We start from the raw sequence: 12,280 nt of genomic DNA, 5'->3' as shown, positions 1-12,280 counted from the left end.
ACCATCCATTAATATTTCAGGAATATTATTTAATATTATATAATTTTAGTAAAATATTATTAAAATGGTATATTTAATATTCTGAGAATATGCCTAAAATATTATTTAATGTTAAATAATATTATGCGCTTATAGGGAAGGATAATAAATGATGATAACAAATTAAGAAATTTGAAAAGTCCCTTTGAGACGCGGTCCAAAAAGGAATATCGAACCTGAGTTATGATAATAATACATATACTATGAGCAAAATTGTAAGCATTATATATAAGTATTGTTATATATTCTCCGCAGCGCGAAGCTATTGCAAAAATGTCATAGCAAAACTATTTGGTCGAATACAAATCTAGCGAATCAATCTCCGCTGTCCGCTAAAGGCAACAAATTCTACAGCCGTCGCATCTTGTGTCGCATCTGGTCGCATCGCGCACGGCAGGATCGAGAAAGTCAAGTCCGTCGAATGATTCAGGGTGGGTGTTGGGGGACAGGATGGCGAGATGAGTAGGGGGGATGCACGATATATGAAATCCGTGCAGGCACCATGCCATGCGTAATATCGAATCAGTTGGTGACTGTACCGCGGAGTGAACGGTGGAGTCTCTTTGAAGCTGAAGATTGCAATTTTCGAACTAGTTCTGTCATCTCTACCGTTTTCCTTCCCTTTAAGGTGCAGCAGTAGCAACAACAGCACAGCAGCAGCAGATAGAACGGTACAGGACGGTGACGGCTGCGGTGATAGTGGTGGCGGTGGTGGTGGTGGTAGTGGTGGTGGTCTGGTGGTTGCGACAACGTCGGTGGTGGTGGCGACAACTCCTTATGGGGGTGCTCGCGTTGACGGTCACACGCGTGCCCGGATGTGGACCACGGACGTACGGACGTCCAAGGACAGCACGAGGAAGAATGGTGAGGTGACTTCGCCCTGGGCGCGGTGTATCCAGCAGGAAAGAGAGCTGCGAAAGTGAGTTACGCGGGTGGACACGTACAGGTACAGGGTCGGCCGGTATGTGCACGCGGTCTCGTCGGTGCGGGATAGCGGTCATCTTGGCGATCATCCTTTTCTCGCGGATCCGCTGCTGTCAGAGCGGTGCACTGGACGTAACCCCGTGTAACGTTATCGCCGATGGACGGGAGTTGCTGTGCCGTGGCGCCAATCTACTCTCCATTGAATTCATCTCCGATATTCATCTGTCATCAAAGGCTATTGTTCCTGTTAATGTTACAAAGATGTGAGTACCTCGTATCACTTTGCGTCAATCTCGATAATCTCCGCGGAAGATTGAAGGATTGATTGGATTGGAAAGTGTAGCGGAGAGGAATATCCATGCTACATCGCGCGAGATGGGCTCTCCGCTTTTCTACGTCTCTCTACGATTTCGCAAAATGATGCCTCGCCCGATGCAAATTTTTGTTATATATATAAAATGACAGGTGCATTCGAATCGTAATCGTTTTCCGTGGTACGTACATTCTGCTTTTGTTAATGCTTTTGAAAATGATAATATCCATCGCACATTGGATTATGCATATATAGAAAAAAAAATATAATACTTATGTGAATGTATAGCGTAAATTGATTAAATCTTTGCAGTTGCAGTTGAAAGGTAAATGTAACGGACGCTTGTCATCGCGCGTCCTACATACGATTCTAGGCCTTGCGGACCCGTCGCGTCTATACAACTGAAAAAATATCGCTCTGTATTATTCTTGCTTTTAATATACCTACGGCTCATTTTGCGGTGAGCGAGATGTACAGGAGAGCGGAAAAACGATGCTTTAAATATGCAAATTACTTGTCTTTGACGCGTGTTCTTTTCAGGTTTCTTTGTCAGTTTATCGTTTTCGTCGGCTGCGTCAATTTTAAAGTATAATCAGGCGAAAAGTTTCGATTGAGCGATAGGAAAGATAAAACAAGTAACGCCATATTCTATACATACACCACGATGCGACCTACATTTCAAATGGGACGACAATCGGTATTCTATGGATCGTGATTTAGGATCAAGAAAACGAGCGAATTCTAGTCACATTCTTCACTTCACTTTCTTCATCGAGTTACTCGCGGCCTGCGGTTTTGTCATCTAACGGATCCCTCTTTATAAAAGTACCACTTTACTTTTCTCTTTATCGAAACTTGTATAAAACTGCGAATCGATCTAATTCGACGCTTGCCTCCTTGAAAAGTAACAGCTCGGCTTTCGCTGCCGTGAGATATTTCGAGTGGTCGTCTCCGGCCCCCTTTCTGACAAAATAAAACAAGAAACAAAATATGAACTTGACTGTTATTGCGCTGCTTCTCTCACAGTTACTCTCAGGACGTTCTGTCTTAATTTATTAATAAATTTTTTTATATGATTCGATTGTAATGCTCCTTTGTAAGAATATCGTAATAATATCGTAAGAATACGGAAAGTGTGCCATTCATCATTCTCTTCACGTTCATGACGCGGTACGACCGTGACATCTATTGCGAAAATAATTCCATTCTCGAACTTAATTAATTTTGCTCGCGAATAAAAACAATCAAGATTTGTGTAAGCATTGTTCTGAATAATATTGTCCAATCGTATTATTACGAAAGCTCAATTATATCGAACGAGTCTCTTTCTGAAAGCTTTTAAAAATGCTTTGCATTTTTTTTATTTATAACGCGATGAATGACACTTTTTATTGCGATATATATTGCATATATATGTGTGTGTGTGTATGTGTGTGTATGTATGTGTGCATAATATTTTCCCGAATACCTTAGAAATACAAAGACTGGTAAATTCAAGCTGGCCTTGAAACATCGAAAGTTTTCAAAGGCCCACCTGTAACGGAATCATGATCCCGAAAGCGTAATTAGAACTCAATGTTCGTGCGCGTCGAGAAAGTTCCATCGGAACTTAAAAAAAAAAGCCAGCGTCAAAATATCGTAAGACGCCACTGCTTATACTTTTTCTATTTTAAGACGAATGAACGAGAGGAAAAATACTGTACGTTCGCTGACACAACGTGTGCAGCGAATAACTGGATCGTTCCATGTTTCTATTAAAATCCAAGTTAATTGTTTGTCAATGTTTAAAAATAAGCACAAAAATATTAAACGATTAAACTGTAATTTTTCTTCACGTAAGTCGGTGAACAGTGGTTGCGTGCGAACAAAGTTGTCGTGTCGAGCGTCGGGGCAAATGTACTCATTAGCCACTTACTTTGCGATAATCTTACACAAACAGATTAGATTTCGTGTTACCGATATTCATTTTTATTGTTTCTACTAACAATACAAGTTGTCACTGTCATTATAGGCACACACTTTCTTTTATATTTTAATTAATCACTATCAAAATGCACATTAGAAAAAAAATTATTCATTTGATTAAATTAATTTAATTTGTCTTTATTTCTTTATTATGTATTAAATGGAATATCGCGCTGTCTCTTCGTTCCGTTCGGTAAACGGATAAGTAGACATCGATCCATTCTGAGCAAAGGAGGTCGAAAGACTCATAAAAATGGGCCAGAATCCGCGCAACCCTCGGTCCGTTCTTCTCGATTCACGTTCACGCGATACAAGAATAGAAATGTCGATTCGTATGTTTGAGTTTTCTCGATATTATATTTTTTCTTTTCAGACTGTTGCAAAAGCACTACACCATTTTTAACCGATGTTTTATGCTGATTTTTACAAGTTGTTCGTTTCGTTATTATCGATCGAAGTGAGGTAATTCTGCAGAGATCAAGTCTAAGATAATTTTCATATAATACTGAGAAAAAAGTATATTGATACGTTACTATGACTACCAACAGACTAACTAACAATGAGCCGAGTTTAATTATAAGCTAGCGATTTTGTTATAAATTTTAATTGTTCTTTTTAATATGTATGACTTTAACTAGTCACTTCAAGTGGGAAGGAGTGGAATTACAATAATTTTCTCGTATAATTGGCAACCTAAAATGACTATAATTATAGTTGTTATAACCATAAAATAGTTGAAATTACCATAAAAATGATTCAAGTGACTATAATTTTATAGTTATATTTTGGGACAACCATATTTTTATGTAATTTCAACTATTTTATGGTTATAACAACTATAATTATAGTCATTTTAGGTTGCCAATTATATACATTTGTTGCTGGAACTGTATATATAGTTACTGTTATTATTATTATTATAGCAGTAATATAATCATAATTATAGTAATATATAATTATAGTTACAAATACCAAACATTTTTCTCTCTGTGTAGAATGAACACAATTCATTACAACGATTTCTCGAAATCATTTCTCGTAAAAGAATTATTTTTAAAAGGTGTCACTCAATGACCTTTTGCCCGCTAACATTTTTTACTTTGCCTCCTGCAAATCTTATTATATGTGTTTGAAAAAATTACAACTCTTTGCTTTCCATTATAGGAACATGACATACACTGCAGGTCGCAATGTCGAGATACATGAGAAGCACATTTTGTTCGTGCTATATCTTTAATGTCTGCGAATATTTCCTTGTTGTAATACGCAATTTTATACAATTGTTTTATTGTACTGTGTTTCAGTGATTTGACCAACAATAATATAACGGACATTCCAATACGTGCTTTCCATCGATTTCCCAATCTCGAAATTTTGTGAGTATTGTAAGATGACGAAGGAAAGTGCATATATCATAGAATTTGAAGTAGTCACTCTTATATATCCACATATATAAGACATATATTATAAATCTTCATTTTTTTAGATTTCTTCGACGTAATCATCTACGTGCCATTCATGCCGACGCGTTTTTACACTTAGCAAACCTTCGTATATTGTGAGTATATAAAAAATAAATCATCATCTATCCGCAACGGATAGATAATATTTTTCATCCGTCTTATCTTTAGGGAACTCGATGAAAATTATTTAACGAAGATACCTTCTGCTGCTGTAAATCTACCTAGCCTCGAAGAATTGTAAGCGTACTTTACAAGAATTGTAAAATCCATTAAATTAGTATCTATCTTAAATTAGTGTAATCTGTAAATCAATTTTTTCATTCAAAATATCTTTTTATCTTTTCTCTTAACGCATTGTTCTCAATATTATCTGAATGCAGTACACCTTCATGATGTTTCCATGTATCTCTCTAGGTCTATATCAAATAACAAAATAAAACAACTTACGAGAGATGCATTATGCTATGCTAGTAATTTAGTATCGCTCGACTTACGCGGAAATCCTATTAAAGAGATACATAACGAAACCTTCCAGAATCTTGGCAAACTCCGTAAGTTGTAAGTAATTTATTTTCAACCATATTTTATGGTTTTTATCCGCATCTACGAAGATTAGCCTGCACGATAAACAATTTATTCGATAAACAAAATTATGCTGCACTAATATAACTCCACATTTTTCTATCAATTATAGAATATTGTCAAATGTGAAGGAATTACAACTTTTTCCCAATCTAAATGGGGCAGCATCTTTAGAAGTATTAAGATTGGATCGTTCCCAATTAAAGGAAATTCCCCCTAATCTTTGTCGGCAATGTCCGAAACTCAAAAGTCTGTAAGTTTAATCGAAATTATTTAGTAAAGAAATTTGTTCGTAATAATGCTGTTTAATAATTATTTATTTCCCCTATTAATAATTACTATTTCTATCAATATGTATTCTATATATACATTCTATTTCTATTTTTAGCGATATAAAATCTAATTTTTTGACGGAGATACCAAATTTACGAAACTGTAATGAACTTCGCGTTTTGTAAGTATGTTACGTAATACGCAAATAAGTTATCGTAATATATTTGCAATATATTTGAACCACTGAATATCGAAAACAGTGTTAATTTGGTCCAAATTTTTTTAGGGATTTAGCTAGTAATATGATTTCTACATTACCCGACGACGCATTTAAAGGTTTAAATATGCTGTACGATCTTCTCTTGTCCAACAATAACTTACAAAGTATTTCTAGTGATGCATTTATCGGATTATCTAGACTTCAAGTTTTGTAAGTGTAACACGCTTGATCAAGTTACTCTGATTTTACTTTGAGTTTCTAATAATTTATATATTCAATATAAATCATTCATTTTTTTTGTTAGAGACTTGGAACATAATTATATTGAATATATACATCCTGATGCATTCAGAGAAACGAAACGATTGCAGGACTTGTAAGTGCATCTGTACAATTATGTTTTACAAGTCAGTATTTTTACAAATCAATTTGAACGCAATTAAGATACAGATATTTATTTATAGAAATTTAGGAAATTTACACTACCGATAAGAGGTCTTGCGGGGTTATTGCATCTTAAGACGTTTAATAATCCTGCATTGCGAGAATTTCCATCTCCTGAAAGATTTCCACGAGTACAAACAATGTTGCTGTCATATGCTTATCATTGTTGCTCATTTCTCTCGCTCGACATGGAAGAATCTGTTACAAAATCACCGGTACAGGAATCGATTTTGTTTCCCACTGATGATTTCGATACTAGTTTATGGAATTCAACATTTAGCGATATCTGGCCACAGTTGGGTAAGTAACTTTTCTTCATGTTTTCCTTTTTATCTCATATTTTTGATACTTCATCATGCTTTATTTGACACTTAACTGCTGCAAAGCATCTAATGGGATCTCAGTCGTTGAAAATCATTTGCATAGTCTCATAGAGATTGAATAAAGAGCAAATATTTTCATCCCACCTCATCATGTTTCATCATTGATCTTTGCGGCACTGAAGTGATAACATTTTTTAGATAACTTGACCGACAAATTCGGATCGCAGATAAATGAATTTTGGGCTAACTTTGGTTCAGATTTTACCTACCCCGGAAATCTGCCTTCCTACGTAGAGGATTATTTCGAGAATCTAAACAGTCGAACAACACCAACGAGTCGGACTATATCCTCTCGTATCCAATGCTTGCCACAACCTGGTACGTCAAACGATCGACAATGATTCGAAGTGCATCAAACGCACGATGTCAAAACATTTCATTTATTTGATTAATTCGTATGTGAAATTTTCAGGTCCTTTTCTACCGTGCCAAGATTTATTCGACTGGTGGACTTTACGATGCGGCGTATGGATAGTCTTCCTCCTTGCCATGCTCGGGAATGGCACTGTAGTGTTTGTCTTGATATTCTCGAGAAGCAAGATGGATGTGCCACGATTTTTAGTCTGCAATTTAGCCGCTGCCGATTTTTTTATGGGTGTTTATCTAGGTAATTTTTTTTCTTATATTTCTCCCATATTTAACGTTGCCGTTGTGTATCTACGTGTTATCCGAGTATCTATATATCGGCTATACTAACTGATGAAAGATCTCTATTGTCGAGTCTTCTTTGGAGGGAATCTTTATTCAACGAGCGATGTGTATTTTAGGTTTATTGGCTGTTGTTGATGCATCGACCTTAGGAGAATTTCGAATGTACGCGATACCATGGCAAATGTCGGCTGGATGTCAGCTGGCTGGCTTCTTGGGAGTCCTTAGCTCTGAACTGAGCGTATATACTCTTGCTGTGATTACTTTGGAAAGAAATTACGCGATAACGCACGCGATGCATCTGAATAAGCGACTTTCCTTGAAGCACGCAAGCTATATTATGACGATAGGTTGGTGCTTTGCTCTGTCTATGGCGAGCCTGCCGCTATTGGGAGTTTCGGATTATAGAAAATTCGCTATTTGCTTGCCATTCGAAACTAATGGCAGCGCGGCACTCGCATACGTCGTATTTCTCATGCTGATTAACGGAGTAGCTTTCCTGATATTAATGGGGTGTTACTTGAAGATGTACTGCGCGATACGAGGCTCCCAGGCGTGGAATTCGAACGATTCTCGCATAGCGAAGAGAATGGCGCTGCTCGTATTTACAGATTTTCTCTGCTGGTCACCGATAGCCTTCTTTTCTCTCACAGCAACCTTCGGATTGCAGTTAGTGTCTCTGGAACAAGCGAAAGTTTTCGCGGTATTCGTGCTACCGCTTAACTCTTGTTGCAATCCTTTCCTATATGCGATCCTTACAAAACAATTTAAGAAGGATTGCGTGCTGATATGCAAAGCAATCGAGGAGTCACGTGTGACCCGAGGTATCGGCAGGTGCCGACACAGTTCGAATTTTAGCAATCGGCAGACACCCGCCAATACAAACAGCCTCGTCGATCGGTCGTCACGAGAGAATCAGGGACTTCAAACACCGTGCACTTGCAATTCGAGATTCCTGGAAACTGGAAGCCGTTGCTCATCTTACCGTTGGTGGAGCGCCGGAATATTCTGGCCATGTACACGCGACTCTCGGCCACGGCATACGCATAACGATCAATACGCCTATCAGATCGCCCAGATTCAACAGAAGCAGCATAAACGAGCATCTTCGGTGTCATCCAGCGAAAATTTCTCTTCGTCCAGATCGGATTCTTGGCGACAAACGCATCATTGCGGCATTCCGCTTAGATTGCTAGATCCAAAACGAAGGACTTCCTCTTGGTTGATCACTAGGAAACCGTCGCAGGATTCGAATTTAAGCTCCTCGCGTAACGACTCTTCTGGTTCCGCGACTACTGCCAGCACCAGTACCTGGCGCATCTCGAGATCTAGTGCCTCTCTAGAAATTAACGCGCGTAATACGCCGAGACCGATTAGACCGAAACCGCGACTAACTCGTCAACTCGCTATCCAGGAGCCGGAACCTCCAGGATCTCCGGGAAGACTGGCTGTTAGATTACTCGCCACGATACCTTCCGCGGCTGAGACCAGCGATCAACAGGATGACGAGAATACACCGACAAATTAAATATTTCTATCTCTAACTATATATATTTTTGTGTATTATACATACGTAATATGCGTCGCATTTTTTAAATGTATTCTCGTCGAGCGAATTCTTCGACAAATTCAGTATTAACAACCTTCGCTGGTATACCTGCGTAGCGTGTAGTTATATGTACGTATATTTATATTTATGCCATTTTGTACATCTTTAGAATTGTTGCTTAAGCGATCAAGTAGAAAACGAAAACGTGCTAGATGTTACGTATATTATCACCGTACGGTATTAAATATGTTTCTCATTTCTTTTATTCGATGTTACAATCTATTTTAAACAAAAAATTTAACGAAGATTTAACGAGATTTGTTTTCCTCTAATGGAATACCAACGAATATATATCTAAACGTTATTAAGAAGTAATAGACGAATTGATTTAATAAGTGCAATCGTTCTTGTGACGAAACGCAATCAGATTTGTCGGACGTCAAATCGACACTGATCCATTTCGGTTAATTGTATACACGTCTAACGAAGTAGTCCGTCCGTTCGTATATATATGTATATGTATGTATATATGTTATATATTTATACTTTTACGTTATAAGACTGATTATGAGTTTTTTTAACTCTGTACCATTTACACCAATCGTAGGTCAAAGAGTTTTAGCTACTAGTCTCGGCTAGTAGTCATTCGATAGTTGTTATATACATCAAACCTATATGCATATATATCATTATATGCATATACAATATATATATAATGATAATATATATGTACATAAATGTTATGAATTATACGACTTATAATGAATAAAAAAATTATCGCAACGGTGTTACCGTCCTAAGTATAAAGCCCATTCTACAATTGTGTAAGTGTAGTCGTAAGAATTAACCAATCACAGTGGAATATTCTCCTCGTACTCGGCTGTGAATTACAACCACTTACAACTACGCTTACGCAATTGTAGAATAAGCTTTAGATTTTGAGCCAAATCGCAGTTTACCTCTTACGCAGTGTTTGAATGTTGTAATGGCGGGATGCTTATTTATATTACGCGATTTTTGGCGTGCTTCTGATATAGCAACCAAAAGCAACTGCGGTTGAGGCTATCTTCATTTTCAGGGATCAGAAGACAAAGATAGTCCCGCGGTTGCTTTTGGTTTCTATGCCAGAAGCACGCCAAAAATCGCCTTATTGGCAAATTATATATTTTATTGTATGAATAGCGTTGCGTTCATCGCTATTAAGTGTAAACTCTGCGTATGTACATACATAGGCCACTACTTACATTTCGAAACATAAGTTTGCATAAACGAATTAAATGAATAACATCGAAAATTAATCGATAATTGTGAATTTTCTCGAGTGGTTTGATAGAAGTAGTTGATAATAGCATGTGTGATGTTAAAATAAAATCAAATAAAACCTTTGTGAAATTGATCGATTGATAAGCATTTTTTTTGTTAATTTTGGTTTATTTTTTTGTCAATTGGCTAGTTTTTAAAATAAAATAATAGAAACAAAATTATAATATAACGTAAATTATAAAATAAATTTCGTCACATTCATATATACAAAGGAAATACAATTTTTTACGTAGTTCTACGCAATTATTCATTTTATAACGTAACATAATTATTTGCTTTATATACGTTCGGTTATTAATTGTTTGACAATTCTTTGAACTTGATTCATTTATTTTTGTAAAAGTCACTTTCATATTCCAAGGAAGACGCGCTGTATTTGCGACATCATAATATTATATCAAGAATATAATTTAAATACATTAAAATATCTATTTGTATATATTCAACTTTAACGAAGATTTGTACAACGTAGTACGGATGAAATCCTCATATATAACTTTACTCATACTGCTTTAATAAGTAATAAGGTCAAATCTATTATTCATTTCAAAAATAACATAGAGATACACATAGCCTTAGAAACTGTCCTTTATAAATAGATATAAATTCATTTTTCAAAAATCTCTAAGGAAGAACATTTTGTGAAGAGCTAGCGACCATTTATGACAAATCTGATACGTTTCAATCTCATTTTTTTGCATATTTATTGTCTTACAATAATAAATAAATTAATAAGATTGATAATTCTTCGATTTAAGTATAAATTTTTGCATAAGATAACAAGTTTGATGCTCAAACACATTACTATAGATACAGCATTCCAAAAAATTATTTGTTATCGTTATTCGTTAGTGTATAATCAGTATAATTGTATAAGCAGTACCAAAGTTATACAATTACCAGCGTACATTAGCAATCAAATATTACCTTCGGACAAAATGAAAGATTTTTATAATTAAAAATTTTTGAATTATATTGAAATTGAAATGTGTCAGTCTAGTCACAAAATTACAAATTTTTTACCGAAGTCACTCAAAACAATTTTGTTATAAAGATAAAAATCGTGCACTAACATATTTGAGCAGACCACAAAGGAATAATCGGATTCAACACAACTCAAATAAACTAACGTGCCAAAAGATCTTTTGCAAACGAATCTAACATAATGGGAAAGTTATATTATTATATTTACGCACTCATGCGAGCGTAAAATAACAGTAATTTTTTTAACAAATTACTAAAATTACAGAGTCCCAGCCTCGCTATGATGTAAGCCATCCTGTAAACCGTTTGATTCTGAGCTGAGTGCATATAACTGAAGGTAAAGTATGATGTTAAAATACATCAATTATGTACACAATGATTACGTTCTAATGGCATCAAGATTTGAAGCAAAAACGAATGAAAAGAAACAGGACTTTAAATTGCTCACACAATCTAAATTTACTGAAAAATCCTATATGATTGCATGGTTAATCTTTTAAAATTTATCTGATATACATATTCTTGCATAAAGATTTTTACAGTTTGAAGATGTAATTTGGGTCAGATGCCAATGTTGTCTGTTTTACACACACATACATATATATGTATATATATATATATACAGACATAGGATATGATTGTATAAGATGAGGAAAGTCTTTTTGTTATAACTATTTTAGCGCGCGTTTGCGAAAAATTCTTGCACGGTACTTTATAATCTATTTACAAATATGTATATGTATAAAATTTGTATTATAACGTTTTCGCTTTGTCAAAGTGCCGAAGTAAATCACATGTATTACTAGTATATACGGACGGTATGAGAATTAACGATAATTTTAATAATTTGAATCATTTTACAAAGATATCCTTGTCGCGATGTAGCTTTGTATCCTTATTCATATATCTTATGACATGATACGTAAAAGCAATTACAACAGACAAGAGTTTGACTTGAATTTGTGCCCAGCCCAGTACCTAGACGATCACTAAAACTACGGAATTATATCGTGATAAAAAAGATTACACTAACAATAATAATAATTATTATTATTATTACTAACGTCATCATGAAAAAATCTTACTTCATAAAAGTTTGCAGCTTGGAAAACTTTTAGGGTGCGTTTCGAGTTACGCATGAAGACCATGATGTATCATTTAATGTTAATC

At 35.6% G+C, this 12,280-nt stretch overlaps 1 protein-coding gene across 1 annotated transcript; it reads left to right on the top strand.

Moving 5' to 3' along the window:
- Window positions 1–941: 941 nt before the first annotated feature.
- Window positions 942–8,835, top strand: rk (G-protein coupled receptor rickets). Its single transcript, XM_018456384.1, is given in 14 exon segments — window positions 942–1,226; window positions 4,546–4,617; window positions 4,728–4,799; window positions 4,873–4,941; window positions 5,119–5,262; window positions 5,399–5,539; window positions 5,675–5,740; window positions 5,846–5,989; window positions 6,084–6,155; window positions 6,244–6,254; window positions 6,257–6,523; window positions 6,745–6,924; window positions 7,019–7,213; window positions 7,374–8,835. Coding segments are annotated over 14 exon segments (3,066 nt in total). The 5' UTR covers window positions 942–1,002; the 3' UTR covers window positions 8,783–8,835.
- The last annotated feature ends 3,445 nt before the right edge of the window (window positions 8,836–12,280 follow it).

This window comes from Mycetomoellerius zeteki, unplaced genomic scaffold (assembly GCF_001594055.1).
Source record: "Mycetomoellerius zeteki isolate Tzet28-1 unplaced genomic scaffold, Tzet1.0 scaffold578, whole genome shotgun sequence".
Taxonomy (NCBI): domain Eukaryota; kingdom Metazoa; phylum Arthropoda; class Insecta; order Hymenoptera; family Formicidae; genus Mycetomoellerius; species Mycetomoellerius zeteki.
Note: the sequence above shows the minus strand (reverse complement) of the source record. Positions and strands in the feature narration are given on the sequence as shown.